Genomic DNA, 16,991 nt, shown 5'->3' with positions numbered 1-16,991 from the left:
TCAAATGAGTCTCCAACCAACCTACCTTTGGGGAGCAACACCTTCTTTATGCAGCTGCAAAAAGAACTAAATTCAAAATAAAAACTTGGCATTAAAACCCCGAGAAATACAACTGTTCCAGGCACCGCCTTTATTAATATAGGCTTGGACGTTACACATTAATCAAAACAAGTAGAGAAACCGAAAGTTGGAGTTTATCTGAAAAACTTCGAGTAAAGTTAGGTTTGTACATGCACTATTTTTGATGAGCCTTCTACACAAATAGGTTGCTCTGGAAAGTACTCTACCGATAACAGTCTGCTTTATACGCTTCTTAAGAGGATTTTCAACATCATTAGCAAGTGTGAAGAAGTTCTCCAAAACCAGATACAAAATCGGACTTGGGGGAAGTAGTATCTTCATATATGAAGCTTTAAAGTTTCATTCTTGTCAGTTATTTTCGGTAATTATGACGTCAGGATCTTGTTTCTATGGTTCAAGATGCAGTAAATCAGCGCGAAATTGATAAGTTTGTACTGCTATAACTTTGATACTAATAATTCAATTAACACGAAACTTTTCAATCCGAGTAGTCGTTTTAGAAACAAAGTTCGTGTGACAGATAGGTTCCAGTTTTTCATCAGTCTGTCGTCAATATACAACCCGACAAGGGAACAAGTCGTTCTCGGAACTTCGATATATGTCGAATAAAAATCACTAGTAGCTACAGAGACGGTGTTAATCACTAGAAATCGCTAGAAATACTGCTGTTAACAATTATGTATGCATTTCCTCTGATTTTCGATCCTAGATAGGACAAATTTTGAACACTTCAAAGCTGCAGCCTCTATCTTTCTTGTTTTCATTTGCCATATAATGTTGCTGCTTTTCTTTCTGTTGCTGATCCTAGATGGGACAAATTTTGAATACTTCAAACCTATAGTCTCGTATCTTATTGTTTTCAATTGTTCAATGGCATAATATGTTGCTGCTTGTGCCACCATGTACTTCGTCATGCCTTTATTAACGTACAGCCCAAGATATTGCGCTGCTTGTTCGGTGGTTTGGATATCTCGGCTTGTCCTTCCCATTATGTCAATAGTGCCGGTATAGGTCACCAGTGTGGTAGACTTGAAAAGAATAGTGCTTTCCACAGTGAACTCAGCGCCGCGGATCACTTTTCTACCCATGACAAAATATCCCCTCGTCTTAGACCGTTGATGATGAAAGTTCTGGAACGTGATCCTGTCACTTTTATTTGGCCTCGCACATTGGTTAGGGGCAGCCTAGTTACTCTCACTAGTTTTGTTGCGATATCAAAAAATGTGCATGTAAAGTTTTATTCTGGCCATGCTATCATAGGCAGCTTTGAAGTTGGCGAAAAAATGGGCAACTGATGACCATATTTCAAATTTCCTAAAATTTCGACTTTTAAGAAATAATTTTTAAAATTAATTTAAATCTACGATGGGTGACCAAATTATTATACTCAAAACAGAAAATTTAGTATTCAAAGCTTTAAGTTTGCTCTAGAATATATATCTTACTCATGCATAACTGAGTTAATACTGAAATAAAAGTGAATATGTCTTCGTTAAAAGTGCATATTTATTTTATGTTTTTCTTGGAGATTCACATTTAAAATTAGTATTTAGCTTCAATGACATATGCAATGGGGCGCGGCATACTTTCAATGCATATTTTAGCTATTTCTTGCAATTTTGGACAGTTCCTCCACACTTTGTAGTTGTTATCAAATAGTTCTCTTTTATTGGTTACAATTTTTTTTTTAATTTTAGATTTTAGGACTCTCTGCGCATTTTAAATAGGATTAAAGTCGCGGCAGTTTCCGAGTCAGTCCAAAGCTTAAATGTTATTGTTTTCAAGAAATGTTGTCATAGATTCGGTTTTGTTGCAAGGCGGAGAGTCATGCAAAACTTTCATCTAAAAACCATTTTACTGTCTACAGGTCCATGCATTTCTCCCAAACTTTCTTATACTGATCATAATGCATGGTTCCGTCATTCCGAAATAACCCTTGTCAGTCTCTTAACGACTTATGATCGAGATGTTTGATAGGCTTTAAATTGTAAACGTGATTGATTTTTTCGCCAGCTTTTCGTCGGGAAAAATTGGTCCTGTTATCCAAGATTTAAGTGGACGGTTCATCTGAAGACCTAAACAAAACGTTTTGATACCTTTATGTGAATATTTTAAAGGCGGGTGAAATAATTTTTTTTTATTATCTACTCTAGCCTTATCTCAATTTTACTGGGACCAGAACTAATACTCTTTAACTCATGCCAGACGCCTTCTTCTTGTTTTCATACGAGAATTTTTTTATTTGCTTTTTTTACTAATAATTAAGTACTAATGAAGAGAGAAAGTACTTAAAGAAATATGTTCGTGTATTCATAATAAAAATTTCGTGTAAGAAAAAAAAATCATACAAGAATCAGAAACGATATCTACTTTACAAAAGCAGGTTTTAAAAATTTGCCAGAAGCGAATATGAATATACACCATATCTGTTTCATAGCCGACAGCAAGTATGTATGTGCCATTTCGTGAGAAATATAATTTAATTTGAACTTTGTGAGTAAATGTGATTGCAAATACTAGAAAGGAATAAAATTTCAGATCTTGGCAAGAAAACAACGGAGATTCTACAATAGGTTTTGTGTCCCCCAAACGCATACTCTGAACAATCAGTGGAAAAATTTTCACCGAAGACCGAGCCGAAACAGTGATTACTCTGTCGATATTGTTGTGGATGAAAAAGCAGTACAAGTCAAGAATGTAGATTGTTTCGACTTGGGTTATTGTTGCAAAACAATAATAATTAGCAATATACATATACAATCTATAAAACTAATCTGGTACTGATTTGTCTGGAGTAAAACCTCTTTAATATGGGCCGATTATGTTCTGAGCGTATTACTGGACTATTTGAATGTAATTCTATCGACTCCTGTTGACTTATGCTTCTTAAGCCGATGTACGGTCCGTTTCTTCCATGCTTGGTAGCTGCAAATTTTTTCCCTTGTCGAGTCATTCAATCAGCGTTCTAATAAACTCATACAGGCAGAGGTCAGATTTGATTGTTTATCTCACCAAGGTGATTATCTCTGTAAACGGCTTCACCCTGCTGACTAGTTTGCGAAATTCCCGTGTATGGAGCGATTGTTCCATGCACTTTTTGGATTCCAGGGCTTGTTGGGTTTTTTTCTTGGAACTTATAAAAAAGTAAAAACTCATACATAGTGGTACTTTGCAGGGATATGAAAGGAAACGCAAATATTATCACCAACGCAGAATTTATTGCTCTTTAACGGACAATCCAATAAGTTAGTTCTACTTGAAATCACCATTACGCTGGTATTTCACACATAGTGCTACCGTTAAAAATTCTGTTAAATATTTCATAAATAAATTACGCATGTATGTATATTCACCTAGAAAATTATTCTTTTAATAATAAGGCCTTGAACCGCTTCATTTAGAAAGAAATCAGATATTTGACCATATGCACGCAATACAAACACCTCTACTTCAAGAACATCACAGAAAGGGGCTATGTCATATTTTAATATTTATTTAAATAAATTTGGTCTGAATAAATCTATTGTTTGTATAAACATCCAAAAAGTGAACATAATAAAGTGCTAATTTAATGTAATTACTATACAAAAGTTTGTAACGGTCTCATAAAATATGGTTTTGTCTAGACTTAACGATAATTAGGGTTATTAATTATTTCTAAGCGGTATGTGTTGTTTTTAACAATTTCGGATTAATTTTGATTCGAGCCGTTTGGCAAATCTGTAATAAAAGTATTGTAAGGAAAGTTCATAAATTTAAAAAATGCCTCTCACCTGATTTTGAATCTGGATTTTCGTCACAATGATCGGGACAATCATCTCCAGAGCTTCCGCCCTTTTTCTTATGACGTTTTTCTACGTGTCCGAAACAATTTTCACACTCGTCTTCACTTTCTGATGAACTTTCCCCGAACTGCAGTGGTTTTTTGTAGATACAGCAACCTTGGAAGGTAAAGAAACGAACAGAAGTTAAATAATTTGATGGAAAGCACTGACTTCTGCAATTGAACTTACATTTTGATTTCTTTTTGCCCATATTTTCATTGTCGACTGTTCCACTACGCCATGCCACTTTTTTGTCATTTTTGGGTTTAGCTAATTGTAGCCTCAGAACCGGAGCTTGCTGGAAATGAATAAAAGAAATATATATATTATGAAATGATTCCTCGGGCTACATAAAATAAAACGGATTCAGAATTCTATTTCAAAACGTTGCAGTGATAGTAGATTGCGAATTATAATAAAAAAAACGCTTTCCGAGTATTTTGCGTTTGTGATGGATTTTCTGTAATTATTCGAAGGATTGCATTGAACATATTTAATGATTTGGTATCCCGTATCCCGATGAAGTTAATAAGACTGACTAGGCTAACCCTGACCAATGTGCGAGGCCAGCTAAAAGCAGCAGGATCAATCTCGAGATCATTCAACACCAACAACGATCTAAGACAAGGGGATGCCCTATCATGCGTCCTCTTCAACCTGGCCCTGAAGAAAGTGATTCGCGATGCAGATGTCAATGCAAGAGGCACCATCCTCTTCAAGTTCACCCAACTACTGGCCTATGCTGACGATGTTGACATTATGGGAAGAATAATCCGAGGGTGTATACTCTACCTTCATCCAGATCGAGCGGGCGGCGCGAGATCTTGGGCTGTGCATTAATTAAGACAAGACGAAATACATGATGACAATGTCAGCGCCAAAGGACAAAGAACAAGAACATTGGTTGTTGGTCAAACGAAAACAATAAAGATAGGAGACTACAACTTTGAGACTGTTGAAAATTTCTCCTATCTAGGGTCGAAAATCACAACCGATAACAGCTTTGACGATGAAATCCGCGCACAATTGTTGGCAGTAAACAGAACCTATTTCAGCTTACAAAAACTGTTTCACCCGAAACGTCTCATCAGAAGGTCAAAGTTCTAACTGTACAAGACTATCTTGTCAGTCCTTACCCAAGGAGACGTGGATTCTTAGCAAAAAAAAAATTACGAAATTTAGCCGTGTTCTAGATAAGAATTCTCTGGCTCCTACATGAGGATGGACGATTCCGTAGCCTATATAACGACGAAATTTATGAGCGATACCACGACTGTCTGGATATGGATGAAATCCGGTTCAACAGGTTGCGGTGGGCGGGTCACCTGATCCTTATGGATGAGGATGATCCAACCCGGAAAATCTATAATGGCAATATACTATATATGGTAGAAAACGAGCAGACACTGCCGATTGAAATATATTACTTTTGAAATGGATGCACATGTCAGGAGTTCATAAAAAGTTTCTTCTACTTTATCGGAGAAACACCGTGAGAAGGACCGCCCCCTTTACATGCATTTCTGAATCTAGAGAAACCGTTTGACCGGGTGCCGCGCATCTGGTATGCTTTACGACAACACTTAGTGCCAGAAGAACTTGTGCGCTGGGTTCAATTGCTCTATCACCATCCGAAAAGTGAAGTTCGAAGTATGGCGAGTATATCAAAACCGCTTCGTGTCTCTGTTGGTGTTCATCAAGGAAGCGCCCTCTCACCACTCCTCTTTGTTCTTGTTATGGACACCGTCACACGGGACATCCAACGTCCAGCGCCCTATACACTGCTTTATGCAGATGATGTTTTCTTAGCATCTAACAGCAAAAATGATCTTGAGCAAGTTGTACAAAAATGGAATGATCGCCGCCTCGTCTCAGATTGAATCTAAACAAAACTGAATTTTTGATGACCGATCCCCATGAAACAGGCACAATCACTGTCAGTGGCAGTGATCTACCCAGAACTGAGCGATTTAAATACCTCGGGTCAACGTTATCAGCCAATGGAAAACTGCGTTCTGAAATTGCTTTACGCTTTAACGCAACCTGGATGAAGTGGCGTATCAACCAACGTCACAAATCTAAATTTACTACAATGTCGTCCATTCTGTCGCCCTCTATGGTTCTGAGTGTTGGCCAATTATAAAAGCCAATGAATGGCGTCTAGCAGTAATGGAGACGAAGATGTTGTGTTGGACTAGTGGCGTAACACGTTTTGATCACATCCGAAGTGACGATATCCGCAATCGTTATGGGGTTGCACCGATCGTGGAAAAATTACGAGAGAGGCATCTTCGATGGTATTGTCACGCAATTCATGCTAACGAGAATTCACTTGCCAAGATTGGTCTGAACATCGAAGTCGATGGTAAACGAGCAAAAGGCAGGATGGAAATTAAAAGCCTCGAAATTGCATCCAGATCAGGCATTCGATAGAGCCAGATGGCGGAACCGGTCACAACGAGCCGACCCCGCTTGTGAACGGGACAAAGGCTGAAGAAAAAGAAGAACCTTTTATCGGATCTATAAGTTGACTGCTGGCTTAAGTGTTCTAATATATTGTGACGGAATCACTTTGGAAAATAATGTCTGACACAATAAAAATTTGTTTTCTAGCATAATACTCGTGAACCTATTTCAAAAATTCAATGGTTACAAAAGTACCGGGGTTTCTTTTAAAATCTGCTTTGTACGTCTTAAGTTTGGATTTAACGATAACCAGTCCGGTTGCGGAAGTCTTCGCATTCACGTAACAATGGATGAGCACGACGGAATTGGTTGAGCCGAGGTGGTAAATTTCAAGAATCTGAAAGTACCTCGCAAACATTGATGTCAGACGTGAGAATAAATCAGAGTGAATAGGAAACTAGAACAAAGACTACCTCAAGTAATGCGATATGGATTTGGGATTAAAATTCAAGATTACGAACTATGATGTAATAACGCCATTTACCATTTTCAAATTTCATTTTGAAGCCGCTCTGCGCAATGTGTTGGTAATAGCACTGAAAGGTGCAACAGCAGACGTTAACTGCTCAGCAGCATTCAGCAGAAAGAAGATTGGCGGAGGGTTTGGAAATATCCAGATCGCCAGAGACAAGGGAAGTAGGATCTAAAAGAAAACCCATAAACAATTGCCAATTTAACCGCCGACAAACTAGTAGCAGTCAGTTTGAAGGGACGTGATCTGGCTCCAACAATGACAGATTATTTAAAGAGTCTACACTGCGTGCGCATCAATCTGAGACTGAAATTCGGCGTGTTGTAGAGTCGATGAGCTTAACATGAGCACGCACTTTCAAAGGCATGACATTATAAAATACCTCATAAAAAGTGTGCGTCAAGGTCAACATTTTTTCTTTTGCTAATTTGATACGAGGCTTTTCAAGAAGTAATAACAACGGTCACAGGAAGGGAAATTGATAACACTATACCATCGTGTTCAATATTCTTTTAGCCAACTATACTTGCAATTTCAAGACGATTGGTGCACAGATTGGCCATGTGTGATAGTTTTTGTAATACGTGAGGCCTTACGTCGCTTATAGTTTAGTCGAACTTTTGAATAGACGGCATCAAAACTGTACCTACAGTCTGAACCCCGCGAAATAAAATTCTCCATAAGAGAGAGAAAATTGCAGACAAATAAGGAAATGGTAAAAATATAAGAAGCTTGTAGAAAATGGTTTAAAAATAGTATATCAAAACTGGCAGGGACGATGGCGAAAATGAGGGGAATTACTTTAAAGAAGAATATATTGATTTAGAAGATGAAATCAATACTTTTTTTGTACAACATTTTTATCATAATTTTTCGAATAATCCTCGTAGAAAATTGTCTCACAAATCCGCATTGATTTTTTTCTTGTGAACGTAAGTCAGGCAAAAATTGAAATGACATACAAGTAACTAACTGACAAGAAAACACAAAATAGAACATTTTTCATATGAATTTTATTAGCACTTTTTTCTGACGCCACGTTTTTCCGAATACTTTCTACTCGGCCATTTATTATCCGATTTGATTAAATCTATTTTATTCTCAAGAGTTGCCTGTAAAAAACTGCACTTAATGATCGCAAAAGTTGCATGAATCGTTTAACGTGTTTATCTCCTTCTGGACCAATTTTAATGTTTTGTTTTCTTTAAAATATGATACATTATGTCTCGAACTAGGATTTCCTAGATTTGCTCGTTGTTTCAAAGTTTTAGTTTAAGAAATATGAGTGACTTTGGAATTCAATTTTTTAAAATCTAGCGAAAATAGTTTCAACCCATTCCATTATAGTTCGATTCCTCGGATCCGACATACGGGATGACCCCCTTAAGCGTTAGTCTCTGCACGATTTGCCGGTGGCAAAGACAATCTTTTCTTTATCAGCCACTCTCCGTCCACATTTCCACTCCAATTCCGAAATGTTCATGCTTAATAAATAAAACAGAAATTATACACCAATAATAAAATCAAGTCTGGAGACCGGAAGCTGGACGCTTCATGTATAAAGAGTTTTGTGTTTTTTTGACGTTGCATTTCCGTTATAATTTAAAATTCAACTGCGTCAACCAGATATTTACACAAATAATTTGCGCTGCAAAGTACTCTATCGATTATAGCTAATTATATAAGCTTCACACTAGATACAAAAAAAGCGCTCATCTAATAACAGCAAACGGTAAAAAGGCTGGGGAGAAGTAACTTCTTCATACATGGGACTTTAATATTTCACTCAAGTATCAATTATTCTTGTTAATTATGCCTCAGCATCTTATTTGCATGGCTTCAAATGCAGTAAATTCGCGAAATTGCTAAGTTGGGCTGCTTTGGATTGGTCGGATTTCCATGAAATTTTGAATGCTTATGCAAGATATTGTTCTCTTGCTTGGTGCCTCCTAGGATGAACTTAAGATTTTCCAGGTAATTTCAAAAAGTAAATAGTAAGTTTATTTGAGCAGATATCAGAATGGGACATATTTTGAGGACTAGATTTCGGATAAGCGCATCACCCTAATTTTTTTAAGATTTTTCGGTTGGGTAATTTCCGAAAATGTGTCTTGTCTAGTTCTGGTTTTGTTCCTTACTTGCGCACTTTACAATTCACGCCAAAATTAATATCAGGATTTCCATGAAGCTTGGCAGTATTTTGCGCAATACTAGGATGAACTTAAGAGAGCGTTTTCAGTCAATTTCAAAAAGTTGGAAATATTCTATTATTGTTCCAGCAAATATCAAAAGTAAGATCAGTCTCGAAAAATACTAATCGAGCCCTTTCATTTGATACCACACATGACTATATTTGGAGAAAAAAAATGTACCCCCTTCTTTCGCATGTATGGGGTGTCCCCCTTTATCCCATCGCAAAATGATGAAACTCGCTGCATGTAAAAGGACAAGCAGACCACATCTTCTCACCATTTTATGACAATCGGCTCGGCCGTTTCCGAGTAAATCCGGTGGGTCAGACAAACGATTTTAAAAAATCCATTACATACCTTTGGCCATTCTTGTGTCTAATGCAGCTTCACTTCTGCAATATTGTAGCGCATTAGGTTTAAATTTAAGCGCTTTTTGCATTTTTTTTCACAAATCAAATGTGGAGAATCCTGTAATGCTCGATGCACTGTACGTTGGACACGTGAAGAGTCACTGCATTTTTGATTCTTCTGCACCCCTTAGTTGTTTCGACATCTGAACCATGGACCACGCTTCTTCTTAACTATTTCGTTATGTCTATTTTTTACATACAGGTAAATGGCAGTTCCCGATGGGTTTTTATACTTCGCTATTTCACGACGATTTTCCTGATTTCTCATACGCATCAATTGAAGTGTATGAGGTTCCGACGTTAGTGAGTATCGCTTCTCGCTCCGCGAATGCTTCAAGCAGAACACCACCTCTCACATTCATCGCCCGGCTGTCCCATTCAAGAGTTCACTTGTTAAAATCCTTTATTATGATTTTCGGTCAACGACTTCTCACGACCACAATTAAAGCGCTTACTATTTTTCAGACTCGGTAAATCTAGCTCTGGGTGGGCCATGGCAGCTATATATGTGGATTTCTTTTACGTTTGCTCTGACGAATCCACTCTCCAGATGGTCCATTATTTCCTGGAAGGCTTGTTTTCCGCAAGCTTCCTCCGGTCCGATTTTGAGCCAAATGATACTAGCATGATTCCGAAATGGGTCACTAATTATGCTCACATCAATTGTCTTTACTCTTGTCCAGCAGTCGGTACTGAGGGGACGAGGGCGTTGAATTATCCATCCAATGATAAATATTGGCCGCCATTCAAGGTGCATTTATTTCTGGAGATAGGTCGTATTAGACATGTAGACTCCTGAAACATAGATGCCGATCGGAGAAAGTAAAGAGCTGAGAACTCTGTTGAATGCTGCTAAGGCGAGGATCATGTGGCGGAAACGAGAGGAATTTCTGCATTGGGCTGGCCGAGGAAGTAGAAGCTGTATACAAATACTTTCGATACGACATACTGCATTACGAAACAGCTTGCTTACGGTGCCAATCATTTCGATGGTCGGTGTAAAGGACTTGTACGTAGGTTTTAAATCCACAATGATGTGCAGATTCACAAATGGAAAAAGCATTTCACCATGATTCTCAATCGTACATTCTCCAAACTGGAGGGAAATCACGTCAAGTGGAGCAAAGCCGGCGGTCTTGATAGTCTCATCAAACTGACCCTGCACTTCCAATGAAATTCTGGAAATCAATTTTTTGCAAGGGAGCGAAAGAAGGAGAAGATGATCATCAAAATTAAAAAAAGGTAGCTGTCCTGATTGTGATATTTGAAGTGTATTCGTGTGCCTTCTTCTATTGGTAAGTGCCGTGCATCAGAGGACACCACGGAAAATTCATTGCCAGGGAGTATACAGGTTTCTACTTTGAATCCTCCTGCACCCACCATAATAACACCCTTCGGAACATTTTGCAGTAATGCATGGACTTTAAATCCCTGACTTAAACGTGAATCCTTTCGAAAACCTCAAAAGATGTCCAATGTCATTCGAAAGCTCCGAGCTTTCATCAACTTACGTCGGCATTGTAACCGGGATACTCTGACTTGAGACAATATCAAAAGAAGAACTTACTCGGTCTACGAAGCAGATACCCATAGACTTGCTAATCAGAAAAAGCAAATGATAGATCACATATTGACGAAGAGTGAAAATTCAATGACAAGCTATGCTGTTTCGTTTTAAAACACTCTTTCCTGATGCGAGTGGAATGCCCTAGATGTGCGTGCGGCAGAACGTCGGTAGAAGACTAAAATTCCAAGAGTTTGAGGGGTGTGGTTGACACACTATGACCCACACAGAGGTATATTATAATTATAATTTTTTATATTTTAAATCAATAATTTCATATCTCTCTTCTTTAGGATGTTCAATAGCATATACGTATTAAAGCCTTAGAAGAAATATGTTCACGCTCATTCAACAACCAGAACTTAAAGTTTTTCGCTCTCCCCACCTTTACAACAAATGTCAAAACTAGTCCGGTTTCGAAAGTACTAACCGAGGCCTTTCATTTGAAACCCCACATGATTCTATTAGCTAAAAAAAAATTGACACCTCCTTTTGCATGTATGGGGACCCACTTAAATTCGAAGTAAAAAGATGTAACTCATTGTATCCGTGTTGGTGTCAATCACTATAACCGTCTCCGAGAAAAATGCGTGTGACAGACAGAGAGAAAACTGATTTTAATGAGGTTTTGTTACACAAAAAATCGTAGAAAAGGCACAAAAGGACATAAGTTACTCCATAAATATACAGAAAGTTGGCACCCACATAAAATCTCTAATAGTAATAATCGTTGGCGCTACAATTCAATTGGATTGAAGTATGTGTTAGAGACTTTATTCAAGGCCGCAACGGTACACTACAGGATTACAGTACCTCATAGGAGGTAATGTGGTCAGCATTGCGCTCGCCCAAGATTATTCCCCTGATTTGACTCAGGTACTCATTCACAGCTGTCGACTGGTATCCGACGTCAAATCCCACTGCCACCGGTGAGATTTGAACCGCGACCTTCTGTACGAAAGTCGTGTTCTCTACCCATCTTTAATGGGTACCATATAAATGTAAACCAATATTCTTCAACACGATTTATTGTGCAAAAGAAACAATAAGCGGAAATAAGAACACGTACAAATACATTATATCTTAGTGAATGCTTCTTATCTTAAAAATAAAAACAGAACACACAATGGCAGATAAAACTCTTTCATCAGAAAACATCATTGAATAACTTTCTTCTCTCGCAAATTCTGGATATCAGCGTCGGACAAGTCAAGAATATTTTTTAGTACTTCATCTGTGTGTTGTCCCAAAGTCGGTGGAGCCGTTCTGGCGGTATTCTTCCCTTCGCTGTAAACCACGGGTGGCCCAACTACTTTCACTTCTCCCGCTTTCGGGTGCTTCAGCGTCTTCACCAACTCGATAGCCTTTACATGGGGATCTGCGAAAACTTCCTGCATTGTGTTTATAGGTCCGACAGGGAACGGCGCCTTCTCGAAAACTTTCATCCAGTGTGCACTGGAATTTTTCGATATAATTCCCGACAGAATTGAAATCAATTCCTTCCGGTTTTTTACGCGGTCACTATTTGTCAGGTATTTCGGGTCTGTCGCAAGTTCGGAAATTCCTAGGAATTTGCAAAGCGATTTGAACTGGTCATCACTGCCGGTACCGATAGTTATGTAACCAGAAGATGTTTTGAAAGCTTCATAGGGAACGATACTTTCGTGGGCGGTGCCCCATCGTTTTCCTTCCTTTCCGGCGTTTATGTAGTTCGCTGCGACATTGATCAGGCAAGCCACTTGCGTAGACAACAGATTAACGTCGATTTTCTGACCTCGTCCAGTCCGATGACGTTGCAGGAGGGCGGCTAGGATTGCACCGTGTGCAAACAGTCCGGTAGCGACATCGGTAACTGCGACTCCGACTTTAGCCGGTGGACCATCTTCCGACCCGGTGATATTGATTAGTCCACCAACAGACGCTGCAATGACATCGTAGCCGGGTTTCTTCGCATATGGACCACTCGAGCCGTAGCCCGTGATCGAACAATAAATCAAGTGCGGCGCAATGTCTTTTAACGTTTCATAGCCTAGATTATACTCCGAGAGTTTTCCTGGAACGTAATTTTCCACGAGAACGTCGCATTTTGTGGCCAAGTTGTGGAGCAATTCCGTTCCACGCTTCAAATCGATGCAAACACTCTTTTTATTCCGATTCGAAGCGGTGAAGTAGACCGCATCGCCGTTTGACAGGAATGGAGGGCCCCATTTACGAGACTCATCGCCCACGAAAGGCCTCTCGACCTTGATGACTTCCGCGCCCAAATCAGCCAGAACCATCGTACAGAACGGGCCGGCGATAATTCGCGTGAGGTCAAGTATGCGCACCCCACTCAATGGGTACTGATCTGTGACCTCGGCCGTCGGATTAAATTGGTCCGCACACGTAGTTGACTTGGCTCTGATCGCAAATAGTTCCCCATGGCACCGAGCAGATATTCTCCCAACACTTCGCACTAAATGATGAGCAAACATTTTAGCTAACGCAAAACTTTTCTTGCTCCCAAGTATGCAAAACTACTGAAACTACGCACTCCCGCATGTACCCGGAGATGGAAATTTACTGTCTCCTAATCTGGCCAGTGATAACGCGTACTTTGACTAAATGCGATTGCCGCATCGCAACTCGCAAAACGTTAGAAGATAAATCAGGTGCAAGCAAACTCTCTCAATGTTTACTCACCGGAGCCAAGCCTTCAGCTGGAATCACTTCAGTTTGCGTAGTGGACGACCCGGCGACATCCGTCCTGATGGCAGACGGCGAGGAATCCATTTCTTCCGATAAAATCTGGAGGACAGATAATCTTCCCGTAAATATTCGCAAATCCAAACGAAGTCAGAGAACCGTAGAATCACAAGTAAAAGTCCAACGCACTGTCAAACCGGACTAGCAAATGACGACTGATTGGTGGGGAATTTCGCGGAATGTCAGATTGACAGTTGATATCGAATTTTCGGAAGGAGTCGCCCAAAACACAAACACTAGAGTAGAAAAGTCCGAGCTTTTAACAATTTGACTGCCAAGGTGGTAGTTGATATGTGTAAATTCAGATTAGAAATTACAAGAAATTCCATTTGCAGAAAGTCTAAAGATAAAAACACGAGATATCCACTGACCATTCCAAACTAACCCTCCGAAATAGAATAAATTTTATAGAACAGCTGTCGTTTTTATAGGATAACTGTCAGTGGGAAATTGAAAACGTCAGTTCGACCGAAAATTTGAGGAAATACTTGGGGTCGAGATGGCAAGTGCTTTGGTGCGGCTAAATTCGATTCCGAAGCACAATTTAAGTAAGTACATAGGCGAAAAGTACGTGTTTCATATTTGAACGCGTAGATCTGAAGTTTCCGCTTTCGAATCGAACGCCGGAACACTGCAACTCTGCATCTACATCGTTGTGACTGTTTTCGTTACATAATAACAAATGCCCTCTAATTAGAACTACGCAGAATGCATTTCAGTGCATTGTGAAATGCAGTCACGTTTGCCAATTTGAAATGCGTCCTTGCATCCCTCGACAATCGCATTAATTGTATAGGAATTGGGTAAAGTTCTAACCTCAACTGATCCGCTGTGCTGTTTGTTTTCAGGTGCGATTACTCCTGTTATTGCTAATCAAATTCGGGGGAACACCACTCAACCACCAAAGGCGACTCCTCCGCCACCACAGCCTGGAACTCCACCGGCTCAAACTAAAACAAAATTCGGAGGTCTCGCCGATCAGGATCGCATTTTCACCAACCTCTACGGCAAGCATGACTGGCGCCTGAAGGGAGCGCAGAAACGGGGTGACTGGTATAAGACCAAGGAAATTCTCCTCAAGGGCCCCGAATGGATCCAAAATGAAGTAAAAACTTCAGGTCTGCGAGGCCGTGGCGGAGCCGGTTTCCCAACGGGCATGAAATGGTCCTTCATGAACAAACCGTCCGATGGCCGGCCAAGATATTTAGTTGTGAACGCTGACGAAGGTGAACCGGGAACGTGCAAGGATCGCGATATTATGCGCCATGACCCGCACAAGCTCATTGAAGGGTGTCTGATCGCGGGTCGTGCGATGGGAGCGTGTGCTGCATACATTTACATCCGCGGCGAGTTCTACAACGAAGCGTCCGCTACCCAGGTCGCTATCAATGAGGCGTACCAGGCTGGCTTGATAGGCAAGAATGCATGTGGCTCCGGCTACGATTTTGATGTCTACATTCAAAGAGGCGCAGGAGCCTACATTTGTGGTGAGGAGACAGCCTTGATTGAGTCAATTGAAGGCAAGCAAGGAAAACCTCGTCTAAAGCCGCCATTCCCGGCAGATGTTGGTGTCTTCGGTTGTCCCACGACTGTTAACAACGTAGAAACAATTGCCGTTGCTCCGACGATCTGCAGGCGTGGAGGAGCATGGTTTGCCAGTTTCGGGAGGACGCGTAACTCCGGCACGAAGCTGTTTAACATTTCCGGTCACGTGAACAACCCGTGCACCGTCGAGGAGGAGATGTCCATTCCATTAAAGGAACTGATCGAGAAACACGCCGGGGGAGTGCGTGGCGGGTGGGATAACCTTCTGGGCATCATTCCTGGAGGTTCATCGACTCCTGTGATCCCGAAAAAGGTGTGCGAGGAAGCTATTATGGACTTTGACGGGCTGATTGCCGTTCAGACCTCTCTCGGTACGGCCGCTATCATTGTCATGGACAAGTCGACAGACATTATTAAGGCGATTTCGCGATTGATTATGTTCTACAAGCACGAGAGCTGTGGACAATGTACGCCTTGCCGTGAAGGCATCGGCTGGATGAATAAGATTATGCATAGGTAAACATCTTTTCTTGGATTTTTGTTGATGTGCTCATAACTGCTTTGCTTGCAGATTCGTAACAGGAAACGCGGAACCAGCGGAAATTGACATGCTATGGGAAATTTCGAAGCAGATTGAAGGACATACGATTTGTGCGTTAGCTGACGGTGCTGCTTGGCCAGTTCAAGGTACTTTTCTCAAGTCTCATCAAGCGGAAAAGGCTGATAATAATGAGCACGAACGTTTTACTTTCAGGCCTCATTCGACATTTCCGACCCGAGATCGAAGCACGAATGAAGAAGTACGCTGAGATGGCTAATAAGTAAGGAGACAACCCGTTAAATGCGCTCTGAGATAAGTCCTGGAATATTATTTTCTTATTTACTTACGATTAGTGAAAACGTTTTCCTTATGAATACTGTGTAAACTCTTTGTAAATTCAGTTAGATCCTGCAGCAACTGTAACCAAGCAATCTTGCTTCTCTGGTATTCAGAATAAATACTGTGAAAATTTGGAAATGTTTCCTTTCATCCGATCGTTAACTCAGCTCTGATGGACTTTTTATTCCACGATTGCTTATAGGGGAATTATGAAAATGCTAAAACGGCAAATATAACTTTTAACTTCGGCATATCTTTCTGTTTTTTTTTTATCAGGAGAAGGAAGCTAGACTCCAATGACACACGCATTGAACAAGGAATTTTGTTGACGACGATGTTCCAGTCTTCCTCCAAGAGCTTCCGTACTGCAAGAATTTTTCCGTTTGCAATGGGAATTTGTAAAAATTTGCATGACTTTGATTTTCTATCATTTAGTGCTGCTCGTACATGCTAATTTGAGACAGAGTTTTATCCGTGACTCGATTCCAGAAAGCAGTTAGAATTTCCGGAGCACAAGACCTTATCTCGTCGGAAGTAGGAAGCTTGTGTTCATTCATTGCTTTAGTGTCGACTGAATGGACTAAAATTGGTGGACAGTACGACAATCGTAGAATGCATCAGAGAGGACTCAGAAAATTAAAATAACTGCTCTAGGATGCAAGTATGCGTACGTCCAACATAAATCGGGATTGTGTCATGATACCTAGCAGGAGCGTCGGGAGGACTGACTGGTTTCTCGAGGAATCTTATCTGTGCCTATCTACTCCATAACCAGACCAAATGCTAGGAGAAGATGCAGCGTGTTGTTTCTC

The 16,991-nt window shown here is 40.3% G+C and overlaps 3 protein-coding genes across 3 annotated transcripts; 1 reads left to right on the top strand and 2 right to left on the bottom strand.

Annotated features, from left to right (window-relative positions):
- Window positions 1-3,554: 3,554 nt before the first annotated feature.
- LOC119650562 (E3 ubiquitin-protein ligase PPP1R11-like) lies at window positions 3,555-13,927 on the bottom strand. The gene is made up of 4 exons (XM_038053368.1): window positions 13,692-13,927; window positions 4,095-4,203; window positions 3,855-4,022; window positions 3,555-3,801 (listed from the first exon to the last, which is right to left on the bottom strand). Exons 1-4 carry the CDS (start codon window positions 13,779-13,781, stop codon window positions 3,773-3,775), a joined length of 396 nt encoding a protein of 131 aa, XP_037909296.1. The 5' UTR covers window positions 13,782-13,927; the 3' UTR covers window positions 3,555-3,772.
- On the bottom strand, window positions 12,020-13,673 carry LOC119650560 (succinate--hydroxymethylglutarate CoA-transferase). Its single transcript, XM_038053367.1, has one exon. The coding sequence runs from the start codon at window positions 13,481-13,483 to the stop codon at window positions 12,167-12,169; it is 1,317 nt and encodes a 438-aa protein (XP_037909295.1). The 5' UTR covers window positions 13,484-13,673; the 3' UTR covers window positions 12,020-12,166.
- A 214-nt stretch (window positions 13,928-14,141) lies between the features above and the next one.
- Window positions 14,142-16,313, top strand: LOC119650559 (NADH dehydrogenase [ubiquinone] flavoprotein 1, mitochondrial). Its single transcript, XM_038053366.1, has 4 exons — window positions 14,142-14,302; window positions 14,603-15,815; window positions 15,871-15,986; window positions 16,054-16,313. Exons 1-4 carry the CDS (start codon window positions 14,254-14,256, stop codon window positions 16,122-16,124), a joined length of 1,449 nt encoding a protein of 482 aa, XP_037909294.1. The 5' UTR covers window positions 14,142-14,253; the 3' UTR covers window positions 16,125-16,313.
- The last annotated feature ends 678 nt before the right edge of the window (window positions 16,314-16,991 follow it).

Source organism: Hermetia illucens, chromosome 3 (genome assembly GCF_905115235.1).
Source record: "Hermetia illucens chromosome 3, iHerIll2.2.curated.20191125, whole genome shotgun sequence".
NCBI classification, from domain to species: Eukaryota; Metazoa; Arthropoda; class Insecta; order Diptera; family Stratiomyidae; genus Hermetia; species Hermetia illucens.
The sequence above is the reverse complement of the archived record's forward strand: the minus strand, read 5'-3'. Positions and strand labels throughout refer to the sequence as shown.

Coding starts and splice junctions, on each gene's coding strand:
- LOC119650559 (XM_038053366.1), top strand. CDS start 14,254: ATGGCAAGTGCTTTGGTGCGGCTAAATTCGATTCCGAAGCACAATTTA. Junction 15,816..15,870: donor ATGAATAAGATTATGCATAG/GTAAACATCTTT, acceptor CTTTGCTTGCAG/ATTCGTAACAGGAAACGCGG. Junction 15,987..16,053: donor TGCTGCTTGGCCAGTTCAAG/GTACTTTTCTCA, acceptor TTTTACTTTCAG/GCCTCATTCGACATTTCCGA.
- LOC119650560 (XM_038053367.1), bottom strand. CDS start 13,483: ATGTTTGCTCATCATTTAGTGCGAAGTGTTGGGAGAATATCTGCTCGG.
- LOC119650562 (XM_038053368.1), bottom strand. CDS start 13,781: ATGGATTCCTCGCCGTCTGCCATCAGGACGGATGTCGCCGGGTCGTCC. Junction 4,204..13,691: donor CAGCTGAAGGCTTGGCTCCG/GTGAGTAAACAT, acceptor ATTCATTTCCAG/CAAGCTCCGGTTCTGAGGCT. Junction 4,023..4,094: donor GGGCAAAAAGAAATCAAAAT/GTAAGTTCAATT, acceptor TTACCTTCCAAG/GTTGCTGTATCTACAAAAAA.